This window comes from Arachis hypogaea, chromosome 10 (genome assembly GCF_003086295.3).
Source record: "Arachis hypogaea cultivar Tifrunner chromosome 10, arahy.Tifrunner.gnm2.J5K5, whole genome shotgun sequence".
NCBI lineage: Eukaryota > Viridiplantae > Streptophyta > Magnoliopsida > Fabales > Fabaceae > Arachis > Arachis hypogaea.
This window is the reverse complement of record NC_092045.1, coordinates 441,907-460,519: the sequence shown is the minus strand read 5'-3', so window position 1 is coordinate 460,519 and position 18,613 is coordinate 441,907. Positions and strand designations below refer to the sequence as shown.

General features: G+C 33.2%; 2 protein-coding genes across 2 annotated transcripts; both read right to left on the bottom strand.

Moving 5' to 3' along the window:
- Positions 1-3,532: 3,532 nt before the first annotated feature.
- Positions 3,533-8,387, bottom strand: LOC140175939 (uncharacterized). The gene is made up of 7 exons (XM_072205703.1): positions 8,178-8,387; positions 7,869-7,962; positions 7,623-7,682; positions 7,081-7,516; positions 6,040-6,962; positions 4,841-5,920; positions 3,533-4,311 (listed from the first exon to the last, which is right to left on the bottom strand). The coding sequence occupies exons 1-7, from the start codon at positions 8,385-8,387 to the stop codon at positions 3,533-3,535; spliced, it is 3,582 nt and encodes a 1,193-aa protein (XP_072061804.1).
- Positions 8,388-13,452: 5,065 nt separating this feature from the next.
- Positions 13,453-14,685, bottom strand: LOC140175938 (uncharacterized). Its single transcript, XM_072205702.1, has one exon. It carries the CDS (start codon positions 14,683-14,685, stop codon positions 13,453-13,455), a length of 1,233 nt encoding a protein of 410 aa, XP_072061803.1.
- Between the last annotated feature and the right edge of the window lie 3,928 nt (positions 14,686-18,613).

Below are 18,613 nucleotides of genomic sequence, written 5' to 3'. Positions count from 1 at the left end.
ATGTCTTCAAGTATAAACATATTAAATATTAGAAATATAATTTTCGATTGTTTAACTGCTGATTTTAAATCTACTACAACTGAATACATTTAAATAATTTCTTATATGAAATACATAATGGGATTGTATTTGGCGTTGATAGCTGACATTTCTTGGTGCGGTGACAGTGTTTAAGAAAATCAGAAGCTTTGTTACTTTTTTATGCATCAAGAATTGCAATCTCCTGCGTTAGCGTTTCCATGTGGGATGACCGCGCTTTGAGAAGGTTGGTGGAAGGTAGCCGAATGGGTAGGGACTTTAATTTCCAAGAGAAGCTCGCTCCATCCGCTCTTTGGGGCAAAGGTCGCCGAAATGGGTAGAATCCGATTCAAAAAGATTTGGTTCGAGATGTATGTAAGTATACCACGGCCATCTGATACATATAGTACATGTAATTTTGCTAGTAGTTAAATCATATATTTCTAGCTGGAAACTTCATGGTAGTTTGCTATTAGATATAATTCCTAATTAATGAATAAGACCATTTAAGCATACAGACACATCGAAAGTAACTATGTCTGTGTTAAGGATTACATTTTTTTCTTATCTAGTCTTCTTTGATATTAGCTAGTATGATAACTATAACTTCGAATACAATCTCCCAACCATGATGGCATTTGAATTGGTTGTTTCTGCGGGTTCCATAAGAATATATATACTTGAATTCAAGCTTAATTGGTTTATAACTTTAACTTAGTTCATCATTTGTCTGTTATTATTCATATATTGACATGTATTTAGGTGCTCCTTGATTATCATGTTTTTATCCAATTGGGTATACTCAATCAAATCTTGTAATAAACTACAACTGCTAACTATGGAACAGTGGATCAAGCTGAATGTAAAATTGCTACTATGGCTGTGGTAGGTTTCTGAAAGCAAAGGACTTTGACATTGAGAAGACTATTCAAATGTGGGAAGACATGTTAAGGTGGAGAAAAGAATATGGAACTGATACATCCTTCAGGTTAATGCTATGACTTTATGAATCTAAAAAACTAGTAAAAGTTTCAACTTTCAATGGATGCTTCAAAGTGTTGGAGATTAATTACTTCAGTCCTGCCAATTTTTTTTTCTCTTTTTCGAAGGTGTCGGTTAAATATTCCCGGGTTTCTGTTAAGGGAGGATAGAATTAATTTATATAAGGGAAGAGTAAAAACACTTAAAAAAATAACTTATTTGCTACACTGTTATATTTAAAATATTTCTTACAATTATCTAATCTTGGGTTGTTGTGAACCTTAGTATAAATGTTTGACTTATATATATCATCTTAGTATAAATGTTTGACTTCAATAAATATCATCTTATAGTTGGTACAAAATGAATACAGGATAACACTCACTGAATCTGTGAATCTGAATCATATATTGATTCATGAATTGAAGGGATTGACCTCTCTAGAGTAGATGATAGACGGATTCTTAAATGAGTACATAAAGTGGGTACTAATTTATTCAAGATACTCACCCATTCACAGATCCCACCTACTTTTATGACAGAAAACTTGTGCTATAGAACAATTTTTCGGTTGATGAAGTAAAATAGGTTACTGTAAGTTTTTACTGTTATACAGATTCATATACTCTTTGTATGATTTGTATATTTTAGCATTAGCATGGATTCTGTGCTTGGTTGGAAGCTATTTCCTAATTGTTCATGAATTTTCACAGTATGTGCAGCTTATCTATTATGGAATTCCTTTGCATTTAGTAGTGTTGCAACCCATGGCTGCTGATTAATGTAGTAGAATAATATTTTGCTCTTATCTAGTCTTATTTGATATTATCTAGTATGAAACTATCACTTTGAACAAAATCTTTCAACTATGTTGGCATTTGAATTGAATGTTTGTGTGGGTTCCATAAGTTTTTTTTTTTTAATTTAAGCACGACTGATTTATAACTTTAGCTTAGTATTTGTTGAATAATCATGTCTTCTATTTTACTGAATATAACATGTATTTTGGGTGCTCCTAATTATGATATTTTGATCCAATTGGGTACACTGCCACAAATCTTATAATACACTACAAATGATAACTATGGGAAGGTGGATCAAGCTATTTAATTGGAAGCTATTTCCTAAATATTCAAGGATTTCGTGGTATGTATTTGGACATCAAGTCTAATTATTTTCCTAATCAAAGGGATGGTACAATGAAATTAAATTTGTTCTATAGAGGTATATAATTAGATTGCACAGATCCAACTGTCATTAGTTTGTTATACTGAAATTGTGTCGGTAGCTAACTGAGAGTTATACAGGGTCTCGATGGGCATTATTTGTAACACTACTCATTTGTTTGACTTTAGGGTGGGGCTATAATGAGGACATCAGATTGCATATCACCCCAATAAACCTTCTAGCTGGACAATAAAGGTAATATAGTTCCTATAATGCAAAACATATTTTTCAGAATAGTTTTACTTTGGTTAAATCCTGCAAAGGCACTGATTGTATACTGGTTTAGTTCTCTACACCTAAATGGCTTTTTAAGAAAATTGTAACATGAAACAACAACTTAGTTGGTAGGAGCAAGTACCTCGTTTGTGTAACCAATGACTGCTGGATCTTTTCCTGGAATACTTGTAATGTTCAACATATGTTTCTGAATACTTCTTTGAAAACGACATTCTCTGTTTCTTTCTTTTGATCATCATCATGACACAACAAAATCTTGAGTCCTTCCTTATTTGTCACCCTGGAGATAGCAACATAGAGCTGGCCATGTGTGAATACGGGTTTCTTCAATATTAACCCAACCTTTGATAATGACTGACCTTGGCTCTTGTTTATAGTCATCGCGTATGAAACCATAATAGGAAATTGTCTCCGTTGGAATTTGAATGGTATTCGATGGTCAGAAGGACTTAGTGTCATCCTTGGTATAAACACTTTCTGCCCCTTATTCTTGCCCGCACACGTTCGTGCTTCAATTATGTGTTTTCCAAGTTTAGTAACAACCAATCGTGTTCCATTGCACAATCCTGCGGAGTGGTCAATGTTTCTTAACAGCATAATTGGTGTTCCAACTTTTAGTGTTAACTCATGGTTAGGGACACCTGAGCACTTGATTGTGTTTAGGAGTTCAGGAGTGTGTATTGAAGCCAATAAATCGTTATTAGGCTCTGTGGGACATGCCTTATCAGAGCTCAATATGTTTGCGCTTCAGCCGGATTTAAACTCATCATGTAGTTGTTGATCTCATCAACTAACTGTAGTGTTGGTGCAAGGATAGCTCGATCTTCAATCTGTTGGTCAATATTTCTTCCTGAAAAGCTTTCAGGATAAGTTACTCTACATATTGCTTCAATTGGGTCTACCCAATCGGAAACCAATATGTCATCGGGAATGACAACCTTTTCACCTGTATTCGATCGTGACCCTTGGCTGCCATCACCAATACTGAGTATCCAATCAGCAAATTCTTTCAACTCAGATGACCTTGAATTTAAATCACTTGATTTTAAGCGCATGTTCTTTGAAAGTGTCAAAAGCTTGCAGTCATCCACAAGTATGATGAGTTGATAGTGGCATTGACTATTTCTTGCCTAGACCCTTTCGGGATGACTGGAAGTATTTGGCGAAAATCTCCCCCAAAAACAATTGTCTTGCCTCCAAATGGCTGCTCCAAGCTATCTTTGTTATTGAACCTTAATATGTCACGCATGGTCCTATCAAGAGCTTCAATACAGAATCTATTTACCATAGGTGCCTCATCCCAAATTATCAACTTTGTCTTAATCAAAAGCTCAGCTAGTGCACTCCCTTGCTTAATATTGCATGTTGAGAATTCATCTATGTTAAGCGGTATTGCGAAACGTGAGTGAGCTGTCCTGCCTCCAGGCAACAAAAGTGATGCTATCCCGCTAGATGCAACTGTTAGAACAATATGTGATCTAGACCTCAATGCAGAAGCTAGTGTCTTCCAAACAAATGTTTTTCCTGTCCCACCGTACCCATAAAGGAAAAATACTCCACCTTTGCCGGTTTGAACTGCAGTGATGACTTTGTTATATACTTCTTTTTGTTCATCAGTTAATAGTCCTAAGTAGGTTACATGCTCTGCAGCTAGTTTTTGCCGATCATATCTGAGTTCATCGCAAATTAACCTATTCATGCCATTGGGATACAATAAATTGTTACATTGGTTTGTATCTGGCATTGGCATTGGTGGAAAATCTTTCAGACTTTTGTTGTATTTGTTAAGTATATTCTCAATCTCCATTAGGGTCAAATCTTTGATCTCGGCCTCTGTGAGGATTAACTCTGTGTACATAATAGCAACATATATGTCAAATCATGTATATGATTAAGAAAAAATTGTTAACTCAAATCGTAAACACTTGCAAAACCTTGCTTCAAACAATTGGTCAAATTTTTTGAAATTTTATTTTCTTTAATAAAGTGAATCTAATAAAATGAGTCCAAATCACTAATAAATCTAATACCATGTCTATTAAATCTTATTTTCATATCCTCTTTATTCATACTATTTATTATTAATTATGAAGTTATATGTTTAAGCAAGCCATAGCTAGTTGTACATAAATTGATATACACTTGTATTTTAAAATTTCTACCAATAAATATGTAGCTGTTAATTCTTATGTCATAATTAATCACACTATTCTTATAATGCCACAAAGTTTATATATACCTTGATTATCGAGTAGTCTCCTCTGTCTATGAAGTATGTCATCACATAATAAAGTCCATGTTTCTTCCCATACATGTTCGGGTCTGTCCATTGAATTGGAAAATAACAATGTAGCAAAAAGATTCCTCAAGTATGTACCTGAGCCCCAATAACTTGCTTCCACTATTGCTTCAACATATTCCTTATCATCATCTAAAAGACCACGTGCATAACATGCATCTTTGAATGATGAGTATACAACACCGTCTATAGTTCGAATGTCTTCATAGCAAGTTGGTCCCCTAACGCAATTGAGTAGTAGCCTTAGGTAATATCTCTCACCAGATCCAGGAGGCACAAAGAAGATTCTTCCAATTACAGCATGGCTCTTCCGAGGCAACCACACCCTTTCCTTTGCCTTCCACACAAAATGTGTAGGAAATTCTGCAAAAGTGAGCGACCTTGCTTCTGAGTAGATCTTGTTGGCTTGAAACCAACCGAGAAACATAGACTCCTTAACAGATGCTTCTCGGATCACATCATCGAGCTTTTCATTATCTTTAAAGATCAAGTTTTGTTCATCGGGTAAGTGAAATCCTAGACGAACAACCGAGGGATCCCTGTAGTGTATGTTGTAACCAAAGATCCTCCAAGCAGCTTCACACGGAGAAATATACCTGCAATCATAGTACATACTGACTTCATCATAGTCATCCATGTTCTCTTTGTCTGCAGCACTTTTATAAAATGAAGCCGTTACACGGTCATGACCTTTGTTCACATATTTGAACAAATACTTAATAGATCTTGACTGGTTACACCACTCAACATTAATATGGGCACCATATCTCATGAGTAGAAACCTATTGTGTGGTACAACATAACGATTGTCAAGATCGACTCCTAATTTGTTGATAGTCTTTCCATCTTCTCTTCGTCGGTATACCGGGTACCCATCATCGTCGATAGTAGTATTCTCAACAAACTTCTTAGGGAAGTGTCGAATGCATTTAGAATTTTCCATACATGGTGAATCTTTCCTTGCCACTCCACATGGACCGTGCATCATGTGCTTTTCGACTGCATCAAAGTATTCCGGGTCTATCTTTTTATCGGGTATCTCAGCTGATATAATCTTATCAATATCTTCGGCAGTGGGAAATTTGTCATCCTTGTGTAAGAATAGTAGAATGTGTGCATGTGGTAACCCACGTTTCTGGAATTCGATTGTGTATACCACTGCAAGATTCATAATGAAAAATTCAAATCCATGACAAATAGACTATCATACATAAAACATTACAGCTATTGCTATTGGAAACTTGAACCATGACATAATTGGTTTTGATTGGACATACCTGCAGCAACTCTACCAAAAACTTTGTTTGCTCGTACATCTTTAATTAGTGTATCTAATTTTGCCTTGAAAACCCTACAAATAATGTCGGGTCGATCTTGTGGATTCAGCTCTCTATTGTTCAAAAAGTCTTCAACCTCAGGCCACTTCGGATTGCACGTGAAGGTTATGAAGAGGTCTGGATAACCAACAACCTTACATATTGCCATTGCATCCTGATAGTTTTGTATCATGTATCTTGGTCCACCTGTGAATGACGAAGGCAATATTATACGCTTGCCACATGATGACGGCGTTGTTTCTCCATTCAGTACTGCTTCCTTTACTCCCTTGTACATCTCACACCTTAATTTCTCTTGGTCACTGCGTATGTAGTTTAGCCTTGATGACTCAATCATGGAGTACCCATCAACCAAAAACTGTTGAAAGAGTCTTCTTGAGTATAACAGTGGAGATCCGTCGGCTAGTCTTTCTTGTATACGAAAAGCAAAAAATTCTCTCATCGACACCTCCTGTCGTCCTTTACCACGGTTATGGTGTCTTTTGTTTAGCGGTATATCTTCCTTGTATCCATCCTCGCCATAAGGAAATAGCAGGGGATATTGTAATCCCAGATATGCTGGATTGAGTTGATTAATCCTTTGTAATCTTCCGCTCTGTGTCTCCACAACAATGTCTCTGTCTGTCTTGTCAATGTCAAAATCACCGACAATCAATGCAGCAACCTCATCTGTTGATGGTAAGTTATATCTTCTACCATCCTTTCCCCTTTTTCCCAATAGTCTAAGTTTAATTGTTGAATTTGATTCTTTGCCCATTGAATCCCTAACCATGCGGAATGCCTTCACCAACACATTCTTTTCATCCAGCATCTTCTTAAGATCTCTTACAATGTCTTCATCTATGTTTTTGTTATCTTCACCCCTGCATGTTTTAAATAATGTCAAGTTTTTTAAACAACGCTCAATTATATAAGGTTAATTAGTTTGATCTAAACCCTTGAAAATATTTTAAGTAAAATAAAAAGGTTATAGATACTTGCCTGATAGCTGACATCCGGTTGTGCACCTCATTTTGTGAATCAACTATGTATAATTGGGCAAATTTCGCATTATTCCCTTCTGGTGGAATTAGGCTACCTATTAGATGGTAGTTTTCGCCACAAAGAATGAATGTAGGTGGACCTCTAGAAGTATTTATACCGCGGTCTATTTTGGCACCCATTGAAGTGAATTGAAACATGCTATTATATGACCTGATGTTATCACGAAAATGCTTGCTCTTGGGGTTATTATTGAACAACTCATACAAAACTTTTGGTGCTTCTGGTAGGTGTGGCAGTTGGACTTGACCTCCTTTACAACACATCGTAAATTTTGGTTGGTCTGTGTTATAACTTTTGTTTATCCTTTCATCGTACCAAAAAAGGGCAAAGCAGTGTTCGCATATATACATTGCATCTCCCATGTGCAAATACTCTAAAATTTCAATATTAACATGAACGGAAAAATCCATTAATTACATGCATAAATATAATTTGCAGTTTTAATAATAAATTGATCCTTTGAATATCTCTCAACATACCCTTGCTTGCCTGCTCCTTACAACTGGCAACTCTAGCATCCCTTGTTGAAGCCCTTCCACCTATGTCATGCATTGGAAGATCATTTCATTATTAGAACGGCTTTGACAAAATTTAATATATATTATTAAATATCTTTCCCTAATTCTGATGTATATTGCTAAGAATGGCTTAAATTTTGTAGTTAAGTGAACTTGTAAACTATTCAGTTTTTGGATAGTGAAATTCATAGCCATTTAATATCGTACCTTTGTTATTTTCTTGTCGATGTATGACAGTGATTCCTATTTTGCGAGTCCTTGACTGCTCTGCATCCATTTTACAATGGGGCAAAAAGCGGTTCTTCATTATTTATAAACGGATATGACAAAAATATCTAACACATATAATAAACTAATCTTGGTTGATATTGAGTTTAGGACCATACATCAATGCTTAAGTGTCATATATTCTATATCTATTTAGTATTTAGGGGGTTTAAATTCTCTGGTTGTAACTTTTAAACCTCATATATGAATTTAGTAGTTTTCATGATTTTGAAGTTTTATTCCACAAACAAAGATTAAGGCGTAGGCCTTATAGTTTCGCATATTAATGTAGGCAAATGCAGATCGGACATATTGAGCGGAGTCGTTGAAGCTGGCAACTTGGGTAGAGTTAAAGGGCACAGAGTTAATATCTCCAAGGGCTTCGAGATTTACATATAGACATATGCTAATGCGGTAAGATTGACCATTTAAGCATATATTTCTAGCTGGAAACTTCATGGTAGTTTGCTATTAGATATAATTCCTAATTAATGAATAAGACCATTTAAGCATACAAACACATCGACAGTAACTATGTCTGTGTTAAGGATTACATTTTTTTCTTATCTAGTCTTCTTTGATATTAGCTAGTATGATAACTATAACTTCGAATACAATCTCCCAACCATGATGGCATTTGAATTGGTTGTTTCTGCGGGTTCCATAAGAATATATATACTTGAATTTAAGCTTAATTGGTTTATAACTTTAACTTAGTTCATCATTTATTTATTATTATACATATATTCACATGTATTTAGGTGCTCCTTGATTATCATGTTTTGATCCAATTGGGTATACTCAATCAAATCTTGTAATAAACTACAACTGCTAACTATGGAACAGTGGATCAAGCTGAATGTAAAAATTGCTAACTATGGCTGTGGTAGGTTTCTGAAAGCAAAGGACTTTGACATTGAGAAGACTATTCAAATGTGGGAAGACATGTTAAGGTGGAGAAAAGAATATGGAACTGATACCATCCTTCAGGTTAATGCTATGACTTTATGAATCTAGAAAACTTAGTAAAAGTTTCAACTTTCAATGGATGCTTCAAAGTGTTGGAGATTAATTACTTCAGTCCTGCCAATTTTTTTTCTCTTTTTCGAAGGTGTCGGTTAAATATTCCCGGGTTTCTGTTAAGGGAGGATAGAATTAATTTATATAAGGGAGGAGTAAAAACACTTAAAAAAATAACTTATTTGCTACACTGTTATATTTAAAATATTTCTTACAATTATCTAATCTTGGGTTGTTGTGAACCTTAGTATAAATGTTTGACTTATATATATCATCTTAGTATAAATGTTTGACTTCAATAAATATCATCTTTAAAGTTGGTACAAAATGAATACAGGATAACACTCACTGACTCTGTGAATCTGAATCATATATTGATTCATGAATTGAAGGGATTGACCTCTCTAGAGTAGATGATAGACGGATTCTTAAATGAGTACATAAAAGTGGGTACTAATTTTATTCAAGATACTCACCCATTCACAGATCCCACCTACTTTTATGACAGAAAACTTGTGCTATAGAACAATTTTTTCGGTTGATGAAGTAAAATAGGTTACTGTAAGTTTTTACTGTTATACAGATTCATATACTCTTTGTATGATTTGTATATTTTAGCATTAGCATGGATTCTGTGCTTGGTTGGAAGCTATTTCCTAATTGTTCATGAATTTTCACAGTATGTGCAGCTTATCTATTGTGGAATTTCTTTGCGTTTAGTAGTGTTGCAACCCATGGCTGCTGATTAATGTAGTAGAATAATATTTTGATCTTATCTAGTCTTATTTGATATTATCTAGTATGAAAACTATCACTTTGAACAAAATCTTTCAACTATGTTGGCATTTGAATTGAATGTTTGTGTGGGTTCCATAAGTTTTTTTTTTTTTAATTTAAGCACGACTGATTTATAACTTTAGCTTAGTATTTGTTGAATAATCATGTCTTCTATTTTACTGAATATAACATGTATTTTGGGTGCTCCCTAATTATGATATTTTGATCCAGTTGGGTACACTGCCACAAATCTTATAATACACTACAAATGATAACTATGGGAAGGTGGATCAAGCTATTTAATTGGAAGCTATTTCCTAAATATTCAAGGATTTCCGTGGTATGTATTTGGACATCAAGTCTAATTATTTTCTAACATATAGACATATGCTAATGCGGTAAGATTGAGCAGAGTGGTAAAAAATGGCAAATTGGGAAGAGTTGGAAGGCACAAAGTCAGTGTCTCTGTGGGAGGCATAGGTGAAAGGGGAAATTGAGAGAAAGAATGATCGGCCAAGGATGGAGACCAAGGTTAGTACCTTCGTTTACATACAAATTTGATAAGTTATATAACTTTGATTTGCATTTATCTTACAGTACTTGTTAGTTGGTATGATTCATTAGCTAATTCGATTACCATTTGTGTATCAAGCCTATATATATAGACCATAATTAAATAAAACTGACCTTTAAATGGGCCATTTCTGGGAGCACAATTCACTTGATTTTCATTTGAACATATGTTGTTTTCCTTATTCACAATCAACCTTTGCTTCTGAATGTTAACCAACTCAACTACAAATTTTATCATGTTAGAAAACATATAAATTAATACAAAAAAGATAACTCAGACTAAGTTGCGACACAGATTCATATATAGTAACTCTGAACTGTACATATTATAACTCAAGTGGAATAAGCAAGTTATTCTACAACATACTTTCTATAATTCCTACCTTGTGGGGAAGACGTTCCCATATATTGTCTTTTCTTTGCTAGCTTGTTCGCTCGTTCCATCCTAGCATGCCTAGCATTGTCTGTCAATGAAAGATGTTTGCTAAATTACTATATTTAGAATGCATAAATTAGTCGGATGTGTAGTTTGTTACTATTAGTCCATTACCTATACTTCTTAAATTGTCTTGTGTTGTTAGATTTGATGGCAACAATATCCATTTTTGGTTGTTTTGTAAGTTACTGTATTCATCCCTCTTCATGGTTTGCATAACAATACTTGGATAGAGTGTGCAATCTGCTAGAGTAGCTGTTACATTCCCTGTGATGACACAATCTATAGCTGAATTTGCCGCTAAGCAATAGTAAAATACACTTGGCATAAGTGAACAATAATTACCTTATAGTGATTTAAGAACAAATTAAATTAATTATTATTGCACTTTGTATATAGTTATGTAACTCAAGTTGGGTCTATACATATAATTTTTTCAGAAACTGTTTTCAGTTAGATCCCTTCCCACACCATTCACACAGATTTACAATTAGATCACAATTTGCACATTAATAATTGGATAGCAGCAAGAGCTGAAATAAAGCATTATTTATTCAGGCTTTACCTTGAGGTATATGTTCTATTGCACGTTGTTTTTTCTTGGCTAGCTTGTTAGCTCGTTCCATCCTAGCATGTCTTGCAGTATCTGTCATATAAAGATCTTTTCTAGTTTACCTATCCATAATCTAAGTAAGATTTTGATTTCTATTTTGCTAAAATATAAGATTACCTGTGTTAGTTATATCTGCTAGAACATATGGTTTTGTTGCCAAGCTTTCCCGGATCTCATCGTTTTGTAGATTGTTATTCTCGGTAAAATACCTAAAGTTGCCAATGGTACTGCTAGAGCTAATCTGAACCCCTTTGTTGCATTGCATATCATCAACTGGCTGACTCCAGTCAACCGATAATAATGTTGATGACAAAGTCCCTGCCATGATACCTTTGTTACCTTTCTCACTTATAACACCATTTTATACAACTATTTAGAGATATTCAAGGTACTCTTGTAGTGGTATACACACTATAACTGAAATTTACCTTATTGTGGATAAGCTATTTTCCAACTGTGATGAAAATAAGTTCGTTTATATTATGTTAAATGAAAGCATGTTATCCATATTTCGTACCTTGAATTTCACTGTTGCTTGACCATTCATTCATACAAAATTGATCAACCTTTCTCTTATTTTTAAGCGTGTTTCTTTCCTCCATCTCTGCACATTTCAGATTAAACAGGATTGTTAATATTCCAAACATAGAGAATATAAGCAAAAGAAACATGTATGCTAGAAACCATGTCTTATTTATGTTAGAAATCATTATACTTCGATCTGTATACACTAAACTTTGTTCCATTCGTACTAACCTAAATGGAACCAAGATATTTTGACTTTCTATTCTAAAACTCATTATGAAAAATAAATCTACATTTACTTATACCTTTTGACCTTGAGTTCAGTGGGATATCTTTTAGTAGCCTTCCGCTCATAACTATATCTGCATTTAGTCCTTGTGATGATTGTATTGCGTTAGGTTTTCTTCCCCAGCTTTAACTGTTGAGGACTTTTGCCGTGGAAGGCTCCACTTGTGTCTAGTTTTTTTTTTATCTCTCTTTCTCTTCACATGCTATGCTTTGGTATCTGTAACAATTAACTGGTAATAATGGTTGTGTGGGTGTGCCAGGTAATTTTAATACGGTTAAGTTGGTCTTACAAACCTATGTGAAAATTTAAAATACTATATTGTTCATTGATTGGCCTCATTGTTACTACTTTATTCCACATCTATCATGATATTAAACCTTTATTGATATAAACCGGTTAAATACCATGCTGTAAGACTAAATTCATATGATATATAATTATAAATCATTTTTTTACTACCCTAGTAATAGCTATCATTGGTATATATTATGAATTATGTAGTATCTTTTTTATAGTCATTAAGTCAGACTAATTTTAGCAACCTATTACTAAACACACCTCCACAAGGCATCCTAACTTTCTTTTTAAAGATGATCCATAATATATTATCTGTTTTTCAAATCATCCACAGCCAATGATTTCTTTCTATAAAACCCAAGTATCGTACTTATAAGGCCTAGTTATTGTACATGTCTACAAACCGTAGTTTAAAGTCGTTCTTAGCCTTGGGTGTGAATATGTCATATACAAAATTTATAAAGTCCAGTATATGATAACTTGTTTATGAGCCGAATATACTTTTTATGTTAAAATGATATTAGTATAATCAATCAATTCTGTTTAGTTAGATCTAGGTAATGTATTTATTATTGATAATAGATAACCATTATCAACTTAGTATTAGGGATATTAAATTAAGGTGGCATGTCTTAATAAATTTACAGATAAATATGTAAAAATTAAGTATATACAAATGGGTATATATAGGAAGTTAACCATATATATTACCTGCTACAACTAATACTACTACTTTAATATCAAAAATAAAATGATAAAGAAACCTGTAAACCCTAAACCTTTAAGTTGTTACAAAATTTAGAAGAGTGCATAACATTGATTAACAAACTAACATTGATAACTCTTTCAAAATCAAAACGAACCCAATAGATGGTTATATTGAAACACAAGGGATCTAACTACATATATTCTACCCTATTGTCTAAATAAGCAAACTAAACAAAATAAATTGCATTTAAAACTCAGGAAGATCATCTAAATTGATCATAGAACTCTAAACCATGTATAGCCCATCTGAATGCATTGTAATTGTCTTCACGTTAACATGTTCCTGCCATGTGCGTTGAACCAAATGCTCCCTTCTTGATTCCATATATTTTAGCCTCGAAATCAGGAAGTCTGTTCGCACGGCATCATTTGCACTTCCTGACCCGTCTCTGCACTCCATGACTGTTATTATGTCATTGCCTAAGAACAATGAAGGAGTGTATGGGATTCCAAGACCAGAAACTCTAATCATCCTCTCCCAATGGATGCTGTGATCACCATTTCTTTTCATTTGCCAGACCAGGACTTGCCTGCTGAATGCAAGATTACGGTATGAAATATACCCGACACCATCGTTGAAGTAAGTTAGTGAGTTGTAATCAGATGGCACGTCTGGGGGGATCTTTGCCTCATGGAACATCTGGATGCGGAGGTTGAACGTGACTATGGATGCTGGCTCAAAGAAATTAGCTCCCTGCCACCCAATCCAATAGACTATCCCATTGTGCACTATATATTTGGGCCCAAGTTTCTGGACATCACTCTTAAACATACCGGAATGAGTCCATTCTCGTTCAAATGAAGTGTAAAGAGACCATGACATATTTCTTTGTCTAAATGCACGCTTGTAGACATGCACAATACGGTACTCGATTTCGTCCTCCAAAAAACCAAACGCATATAGAGAAACGGCATGAGCGGAATGCTTGCTTGCTTCATCGGTTACGTACCGCCTCTTATCCGATACTGGATTCCATACAAGAAGCCGAGAATTAAGGCCACCCAATGAGATCTTTATGCATATGATTCCGTTCTCAGACCCAATGACTGAATATAAGCCATATTGGTTAGCATCCATTGGGACATTGAACTGAACCTGGCGACCCGAATGAAGATACGCTCGAACGAACCAAATCGAGTTGTAATCACCTGGGGGATAGCCAATGCCTACGATCACACTCTTGCTTCGATCTTTGTTTTCCTTATAGTTTGCCTTCACGAACAAATTAGTACACAGCCTGAAATTCCAACCCTTGCTTAGCGTTCTGCACTGTCCAACTGTCTTAGGATCTGCCTTCACCATGATCTTCCAGATAAGATCCTCACTAAGGTGTGGAAGTTTTTTCATATTGGGTGGAGTGTCACTCATTCTAGATATACAGTTTATTACGGAGCCGCTAATGGCTCTTAGTGTTTTTGAGTAGAAATTATGGTTCTTGTAACCTTTCTCACAACTCATGACATATATATGTTTTGAATGAGAATATCAATAGCTTATATTGACATCTAGAAGGTGTCATGCAATGGGTAAGACAACAAACTGCAAAATAAGATATTTATATTAAATATTTAAATAAGATTATATTGACTCTATGCATGAATAGACATTGCTTTGTGATTACCTTAATAAACACAGGCCAATTGCTTTATCATCCATGCAAATCTAATGACCATTGGATATTAGTAACATTAATGGGTAAAAGTATTTATCTACACTTTTTGTCATTTGTGCACTATTTGGGGCACCTCATATACTTCTTTTAGAAACTGCTAAGGATGTATTGGAAGCAACAGAGTAGTACCTAATTTTGTGTATGACTTGTGCCATGAGTCTTGCATTTAATTAATCCATCAAGAAAACTTTAAAAAAGTTCTTTATATTGATGAGATTTTTATCATTCTCTATATGTGTCGTTACCCTATGCATGTGTGATAATCATTTTGCATTACATGTTACTGCATCATAATTTAATGACCATTGGATATTAGGGACATTAGCTAATTAAAGTATTTAACTATAAGTCTTCTCTCTTGGGCACTCTTTCGGCACCTAAACTCCTTCTATTAGAAACTGCTAAGAGTGTATTGGAAGCAGCACCTTAGAACCTATGATTGTGAATAAGTTCTCCAATGAGTCTTATATTTGGTTAATCAATCACGAAATCTTTAATCAAGTTCTTTCAATAGATTGGTGACCTGTTTTTCATTCTATGTGTCATTAGCCTATGTATGTGTCATACCCATTGTGTATTATATGTTATTGCATCATAATTGAATGACCATTGGATATTATTGGCATTTGCTAGATAAGGTTCACCATTACTGGTTTTATAACTTGGTATGAGAAATAATTTTTTAGTGGAATATGTTTTATAATGTTAAGTCTTCTCATGTAACTGAAAGCCCGACTGTATTGTATGCCTTGTTAATCATGATCCACAATTTATATTTATCTCTTAAAAGTATCTAAATACAAAAATAGAGATCACACACCTCTTTATTCTTTTACAGTTGCACAAATAGAAATGATAACTTATTTGACTACATACCTCAACAGGTATGATTCATAAGGTGCTACATTATCTTATGTTGCAATGTCCTACTTTATGTTGAGTTTTTTTTATATTTATTTAAATATTGTCTGCTGCTATATTCCCGATAAAATGCATTTTTGCCTTCTCCTTGTTAGTGAATTAATGCAAATCCTGGGAACATATCAACATTGCATTTTTTTCGATGGTCCTTATGGTTTTACTGGGTCAATGCACTAATTGTGTTTCACATCATTAGTTTGCATAATTTTGGCTTGGACAAAGTCTCTTTTCAAAAAAGGTAATAGCAGTCTTGTTTGAACAGAACCCCATGTAAACAAAGATGGGGATAAATATACAGATAATTGCTTAAATTTGACAGATTTACGATGAAGTATTCATCTTTATTTATCATGTTATATTATAAGAATGTGTGCCATTTTGTCCAATTCAGACTATGCCAACTCACTGCATTCAACTCGTTTATTTAATTGAAATCTTTCAGAAAAAAAATGCTTCATTTCAATCCTACTTCACCATTTTGAGCTTTAGTCACTTTGAAATATCTTATGATGTGTCAAGTTGATACCTCAGATTTAAGTGCAGCGTATCTGATCAGCGTTGATTTAAAATGGTGAGGCTCTTGATGTGTGTCAAAATGAGCCACCCTATCTACTATTACCTTAACCATCATTTAAACTCTCAGGATAGTCCAGGCTTTCTTTAATCGTTTCCCAAAGAAACCGACTTTGAACAAAGTCCTGCATTTCACTAAAACATTAAGGCAGCTTTAATCACGTCCTTTGATAGTTGTAGACGGGTGATATTTTCTCCTATATGTGTGATAGAGATTTTGCTTTACCTGCTACCACATATAAATCTAATTGAATCCAACTGTTGTCCACTTTCGAATTTACAGATAAGTGGTCTAAATCGGTTAACCATTCATGGTATTATCACTTTTTTTAAGAAACAACCTTTACTTGGGATACAATTTAAAGATATATTAAAATTAATTATGCATCTATGTGAATTTTTGTGGGATCAAGTGCCCATACTATCATTCTTAAAAAATGTTAGACAGTAAATGTGTGCATATATATACCCCCATAAAAAAAATTAGATTTGACCCCAAGTTAAAATAATGAAACGATTTAATTAACTCATGTGTGAAAGAAAATTATAAAATTTAGTATCACCAAATAACAAAATTTTAGATATATATATATATATATATATATATATATATATATATATATATATATATATATATATATATATATATATATATAGATAAATAAATAAGTTCTGCCAAAAATTATATAATATTAGGATACCATTCAGTTAGAAAATTTTTTCGGTTTAAGATTATATTGGTGATTATTTTTTCTACTAAACTATAATATTAACTTGTAAAAAAAAAACTCTTTGGGCTCATAATATATAACGTTTTTAATTTAGTTAACACTCTTTAAAAATACAAAGAATTGTGTATTTCTATCCATGTACATATGTATCTGTTTAACTAACAAATTTGATAGTGGTTGTTGCCAGTAACAATGTTATTAAATATCAAGCTTATTTTTTTATTTAAATAGTTGAATAATGATTAGATAGACTATAAAATATATAATACCTTATGAAGGGGTTGATGGTCTTATTTTAAATAATTACATTGCAGTTTTCATCATATAAAATTCATAAAAAGCGTATAAATAGTAAATACCATTCGGAAGACTCGTCTAAAAATTTTCTCGTTAAAAGTTAACATATTGGTGGTCTTGATTAATATTATATTTATTATTATTATTAAATGTTGACAAAAATATACTCAAATTATACTATTAATAAAAATGCGTTCAAATAATTTAAAAACACAATAACAATACCCAACAGTAAATGTATATTTTAAAAAAATACCTTGGAGATTGAATTTGATATAATTTTTTTTAAGCGTAATTATAAAAATAAGATATTATTATACATAAAAATTGGTGATTTTTCGTTGAGTATATATTTTTTTGTAATTTTTTGGTTAACAACTAATAATTCTTTTAATAAATCACATAAAATTATATAATTAGAAAGAAATTATCAAATCTTAAGAATACTAATATCTCATTTTTTTAATTATGCTGGTGAAAATCTACATCAAAATTCAATCTCAAAGACATATTTTGAAAATATATATTTACTGTTGGTATTGTTTTTGTATTTTTAAATTATTAAAAGACATTTTTGTCCATAATAAAATTTGGGTACAATTTTTTCAACCTTTGAAGAATTTGATAGCGTTTTTGCTGGTTAACCCTAAATCTAAAATTTTTCGCTTTTCCAAAATATGTAGAACAAAGGTTGCACATTGTAACCCTAATGAAGTCCTTTACAGTTGCACATCGTAATACACATCGTATTTCACACCATGTTATGTTTTTCTTTGATCAAATTGTACATCGTGTTTCACACTATGACTTTGCATGAATTTGGCTTACATTATCCCCTTCCTCAAGAAAGACAATAAAGGTTTACTTGTTTTAATTTTATGGTGTGGATAAAGATTTTGTTTCTTCCTTCACTATGAATAAACTTCACCGAATAGTTCACATATTTCTTCATCGTTTCCAAAATAAAGTCACATTTAAAAACCTCTTGGAAACTTGTGCCACACAACTCAATGTAGATATGTTAAAGATCTTGTGATGCAATTTATCTGCTTTATATAGTTCTGATAAGGTTTTAACAGCTTGGTATAGAACACTTTTATGGAAAAAGTTTCTTTTTTATCCATCTCATCAATTATAATTTCTCACTCCCTATGTAAGTTGACCTTTCCACATAATTTAATATAGTTAGATG